The sequence below is a fragment of the Larus michahellis genome, chromosome 5, assembly GCF_964199755.1.
Source record: "Larus michahellis chromosome 5, bLarMic1.1, whole genome shotgun sequence".
Taxonomy (NCBI): Eukaryota; Metazoa; Chordata; class Aves; order Charadriiformes; family Laridae; genus Larus; species Larus michahellis.
The window spans coordinates 81710762-81716761 of NC_133900.1; the positions used below are offsets into that span (position 1 = coordinate 81710762).

General features: G+C 47.9%; 1 protein-coding gene across 1 annotated transcript; it reads right to left on the reverse strand.

Moving 5' to 3' along the window:
* Positions 1-1641: 1641 nt before the first annotated feature.
* Positions 1642-5490, reverse strand: CDKN2AIP (CDKN2A interacting protein). The gene is made up of 3 exons (XM_074588358.1): positions 5225-5490; positions 4990-5120; positions 1642-3729 (listed from the first exon to the last, which is right to left on the reverse strand). The coding sequence occupies exons 1-3, from the start codon at positions 5455-5457 to the stop codon at positions 2093-2095; spliced, it is 2001 nt and encodes a 666-aa protein (XP_074444459.1). The 5' UTR covers positions 5458-5490; the 3' UTR covers positions 1642-2092.
* Positions 5491-6000: the final 510 nt, after the last annotated feature.

Here is a 6000-nt window from a genome sequence, read left to right on the forward strand (position 1 = left end):
CACTTCAACTTCCAGTTTCTATTAAGAGTAGCTACAGACTCGTCTTTTAATGAATCACAACCAAACATCAAAGAGGAATAACATTCAAAAATTTTTTTAAAAAAAGTAAGCTTAAGTCAGGACTTTTAAAAAAAGGCATCTAGCCCCTTGGCCTTTTAACGCCATTACCTTCACGCCCCAGGGATGTCAGTAAATAACCGAGAGCTTCACCGCACAGCCGGGAAACACAGGTTTGCACATCGCAACATCTGGAGATGCCCAAAGCAACAGCTGAGAAAGCCGAACATTAGAGGCCATGGGGATGCAACCCCAGCCCCACAAAAAACAGCCATCCCAGGCCTCCGCTTGCACTGGGCGAGTGGGTGAAAACATCTTACACATCCCGAATGACCACCACATCTCCCACCGATGGCAGACACTGCTCTGCGCTGGCAGCACGCTGTGCCAGACACCGTTTCCCCACATCAGCAGATGCTCCGGAGACACCAAGGGGAAACTCCTGAGAAATCCAAAGCGGAGCGAAGGGCGACCAAGGGCACAGGAGCCAGATGGAGGAAGGTCTCAACTGGCCACATCGGGAAGCATGAGCGCCTGGCAGGCTTCAGGTGCTACGGACCGGACAGACGGCGCTGTTACAAATCACATAGGGGACAGCATGACAACGCCGCGCTGGTTCAGTCCCAAAATCTAGAACTGGAAGTCTTTAAGTGGACACACACACTACCGCGATCCCAGGAATTCCTGTTCACGCCTGTGGGACTCGATCCACAGATCTGCCAGTCACGTGTAAGGTCTCCATTAAATGATGCTAACTACTGTAATTGGACAAGATTAATTCAAAACAGCACTGAAGACGTTATGTTTTTACAATTACATGTCATTAACCAATATATCAAAACATGCAGTTTGTGCAGGTATTTCAGTAACATTGAAAATAAAAGGTAATTTCCCACTTTCTTCGCTTCAAACCATTCTGTACATGGTGTAAAAACGTAGCAAAGGGCGGGCTCGATTACTGTGAGCGCTTTACAATTCACTTGCCTTCTCTAGGAGCAGCATCTTCCTTTTACTTATCTCAGTAAGTGTTACCAAAGTAGAAATCAGTATTCTATAGGTTCGCTCTATCCGTTTTACAGTATTTCGGCTGCACATCCAAAGAAAACAAACTCATCCTTGTGGGATTACACCTCGAAGCCACTCAAAGTAAAGCTTTTCTTAAGGTGTTGCAAAGTTATTGAAATGGCTGGAATATTGAATAGCCTGAACCAAAGTACTATAAAAGCACATCCCAGAAGTTTTTATTGTTTTAGTAGCAGTCAAAATATGCTTAGTAGAGAAATCCGTGTTTATTTGGAAAAAGTGTAAATGATATTTCACAATATAAGTTAAATCTGCTTACAGTTTTGGTGGCTGAAGCAGCTGCGACTTGACTGCTAATTGGTAATTTACCAGTATCACGTTAAACGGGATCTAACCTGCTAGTACACTGCTAAATGGGATCTAACCTGCTAGTATAATGTTAAATGGGATCAGGGTGTCATTTCTATTGCAAATGTTACGAAAACATCCCATAAAAATAGTCAACCAACTATTTTCTCTCCTAGTATGAGCAACAGTGAACATTATGAGCAACAGGCCTGAAACAGATGACTCAAACTTTTTTTGATTGAAATTTTTAAACGACTTTCAATCTTTCAAGTATTATGGTCCCTATATACATACTTCTATGTGTCTAAAAAAGACATGGTAGACAATTGAGCACACTGCCATCAAATCGTAAGAATTACAAAATTGTCAGGTTTCAAACAGCAAATTGTACCTTAATCGTTTCATTAAAAATAGAAGAATTAGGTAGACTATTTTGCAAATAAAACAGCACACTAGTGTGCTATATATTAAGGCATACCTTTAAATGCGCACTTGTCATCCCTAACAAGTTTTATACAATTGCTACCAAGTGAAAGGACTATCATTGTCTTGCAAAACTGAGAAAGAAATACAAAATATCTGGAAGCCTACGTTTTTAAAGTACAAAATTAACCTTCAGTCCTCATCTTGAAATACTATATATGGTACAAACAGCGATTCTCCCCTACAAGATCTCACGAGGATTTCTTAAAGCTGGAGGTAAATTCGAAGGTTTTGATTCTTCATCCAGAAGTACCAAATCTTCAATTTCTCTGCCTTTGTATTTTCTTTTACATATCTTCACAATTACTCTCTTCTTGAGGAATAGTTTCAAAGCTTCTCTGGAAGCAACCGCTTTGGCATTTTCCATACTTTTACCACAGCCAGTACCCAAGTAGACAGACTTGCACCTCAGTTCACAAACTATATTTTCTAGAGAGCTCTTATTTTGAGGCAAGTCTGCAAGTTCCTTCAGGGGAACAAAAGCAACATCTAACGTAGCTTTTACAGACTGAATCGACGAGTTTAGAAGTTCTGCGTGATTTACGTTTGGACTGAAGCCTCCGACAGCAACCAGTTTCCAGGCTACAGCTTTGTACAGTCTGTTGAAAAAAGGTTGTCTCTCTTTTGCATCTTCGCTGGTTAACGGCTTGCACAAAGCCCTCGCAGGGCTTTCGCCTGGCTGCGAGCCACTCTTGGAGGCAAGCTGTGGTGAACCTGCCTGTGTGCCACCCTTGGAGGCCAGCAAAGAAGCACCTGCCTGAGCTCCACCCCGGGTGGCCAGTGACGAAGGACCTTGCTGAGCGCCACTCCGAGCGGCCAGCAGCGAAGCAGCCACCTGAGCGCTGCTCTTGGAAGTCAGGAGCGAGGATCCCTGCTGAGCACCACTCCGAGCGGCCAGCAGCGAGGCAGCTACCTCGGCGCTGCTCTTGGAGGCCAGGAGCGAGGAGCCTGCCTTCGCGGTGCCCTTGGAGGCCAGCAGCAGCGAGGTGCCCGCCTGAGAGCCGCTCTTGGGGGCCAGCAGCAGCGAGGCGGCCGCCTGAGCACCACTCTTGGGGGCCAGCAGCAGCGAGGCGGCCGCCTGAGCACCACTCTTGGGGGCCAATGCTGGGGCACTCGCTTGGTTTTTGGAAGACAGCAATGTAGCACTTGTTTGTGGGGTGCTCTTGGTGGTCAGTGGCACCGCTGCTGCCTGCGGGGTGCTCTTGGTGGTCGGTGGCACTGCTGCTGCCACCACCTCTGTCTGCGGGGTGCTCTTGGTGGTTGGTGGCGCTGCCTCTGCCACTGCCTCTGGCTGTGGCGTGCTCTTGGCAGCTGCCCCCCCTGCCTCTGTCTGTGGCGTGCTCTTGGCAGTTGGTGGCACCGCACCTGCCACCACCTCTGCCTGCAGGGCGCTCTTGGCAGCCGGTGGCACCGCCACTGCCACCGCCTCTGCCTGCGGGGCACTCTTGGCAGCCGGTGGCACTGCGCTTACTGTAGTTTTCTTTTCAGGTGATGCCACATTTTCACACTTGCTTTCCTTAGGTGGATTCTCTCCTGACTCTTTTTTAGGTGAAGATGGCTTTTGCTCAGCAGTATGTTCAGCATTCGTAGGTTTTCCTTCTGTTTCTATGTCTGATGCTGTGACCATTTCTTGATTTGAACTCACAGTTGACGGGGAGCTTTCTGGATTTTTGCTAGTGTCTTTTTCCTGCTTTTTTGGCAATGTGCTCTCTGTTTCCTTCGGGGCTTCTGCCTTGGTTGTTTTCACATCCTTTCCAGTATCCTTAGAATCTCTGCTTTTCTCAACAGCTCGCTTCTTGGGGGGCTCCTCTAGCCCTTCTGCAAAACAAGTAAAGTATGTTATCCTCTTTAATTTCTGCACTATGAAATATCCATCTAGAGACAATTTATCTATTTTCTAAAATCTTCTAGCAATAATCTCTGTGAATTTAAGTTGTATATATTAGGAATACACCTTGCACTGTAATTGCAAGTATTAACCTACTACTTCGGAACATTTTACTGTTTTTTGACAAAAAACTAAAAATACTCAGGTGCAAGATTTGGGTTGGCATCCACAGGCAAGTACGTATTTGTATTCTTGAAGTCCAAACCAAAAATAACCAAAGTACTTTAAACAGTGTCCTGGTTTCAGTTGGGATAGAGTTAATTTTCTTCCTAGCAGTTGGTTGCTGTGTTTTGAATTTAGTATGAGAAGAATGTTGATAACACATACTGTTTCAGTTGTTGCTAAGTAATATTTATATTAAGTCAAAGACTTTTTCAGCTTCCCATAGAAGCCGAAAGGGAGCATAGACAGGACAAGCAGGCCAAAGGAATATTCCATACCATGGTGTCATGCTCAATATGTAAATGGGGGTTGGCCAGGGCAGGGATCTGTGATTGCAGCTTGGGACAAGCTGGGAAACTGATCATTGAGTGGTGCAAACAATTTGTGTTGCATCACTTTATTTTGCATATTCTTTTACCATTAGTATTATTTTTCTATTCCGTTACTATCCTATTAAACTGTCTTTATCTTAACCCACAAGGTTTTTTTTTCCCTGCTTTTTCTCCCTCTTCTCCCTACTGGGGGGGAGGTAGGGGGTGAGGGAACAGCTGCACGGTCATAGTTGCTGGCTGGGGTTAAACCACAACAAATAGACTATCTGACCTAAAAAAAGTGTATTTTGTCTACTACTATCTTAAAAACATCTTTAAAATACCACTTCAAGAATTTCTTTAACAAATTATCACAAAACAACAACACCTGACTAGTACTATAGGCAAAATAAGAAGGTTACTTTTAAGCTGGAATGCAACACTCTACATCGCATTAGAAAAAATAATCAGCTTAAAGTGCACCAGTTGTAGAAATCCAAAACAAGAGCTCGGCATTATTAACGCAACACTTATGCATTACATCTATTTTACAGGTATTATATGAGGGGAAAGCATCAGAGAGAGGGGAAACGATTAACGAGGAGTTTAAAAAGTAAATTATTTTGACTACTTTCTAAGCCCGAGGTAAACAGAGAACATTAAGAAACACGCATTTTCTAGACTCCTATGTTATTGTCACAGCTATGATCTGCTAACCATTGCTACTTGATATGCCTCTTTTCTTCACCTTGGCAACCAGTTCATCTCTTGTGGTGCGGACGGGCGCGCCGGTCACTTGGATACCTTCGGCCATTTCCAGCGCCTTCTCCATCACCTGCGGCGGGTACCTGCAGGGGCGACAAGGGGACAGGAGGGGAGGGGAGGGTCAGGCGGCCCCGCCGTGCCCACCACCCCCTCCCCGGGGGGGTCCCGCCGCCCGTCCCGCACTCACCGGCAGCCCAGGAAGACGTGGTTGGCCCACACCATGGAGAGGGAGACCAGGCGCTGGAGCTGGGGGCTGCCCGCCGCCGGCCGCTCCCCGACGTTGCGCAGCAGGAACTCCCGCCGGTGCCGCCAGTGGTGCTCGGGCTCACAGGCCCCGCGCAGACCCTCCGCCCACGACACCTCCTCCGCCGTCCGACCCACCAACTCGGCCTCGGCCGCCGCCGCCTTCGCCGCCGCCATGGCCGCTCCCCTCCTCCGCCCCTTCCCACAAACGGAAGCGACAACGAGGCTCCTTCCGGCGGCGCGCGATGACATCACCACCGGCGCATGCGCGGCGCCACGCCCCGACACCGCCACGCCCCGCCCCGCGCGCGCGGCCTGTGGTGGTTCCTCAGCCTTTTCCCTCAGGAATTCGAGGAGCGGAGGTGGGAGGAGCGGGAAGGGTCATCCGCCGTCCTGCTAGCCTGGGAAACTACGGGTCTGCTCGCAGAGTCCTTACGGCCTCGCTGAGGTCAGAGCTGGTGGCATCAGTGCCTGGTTTTACCCCTCCCTGGTGTGCGATAAGGGAGGGCAGAGGCGAGGATCGGGTTGTCATAGCGTTTCGGAGGACATGTTGGGAAATGAGGGGTGCAAAGTGTGGGGGCTGCTGGCCAGGGAGGGTCCAGGTAATTGCTCTTCATGTTGCAAAAGTTTACCCCAGAATTGTATTGAAAACTGGTTGCAGAATTCTGTTTGAAACAGGAATAAGCACACTGAAAATATCCCAAGCTTCAGTTTGCCAAC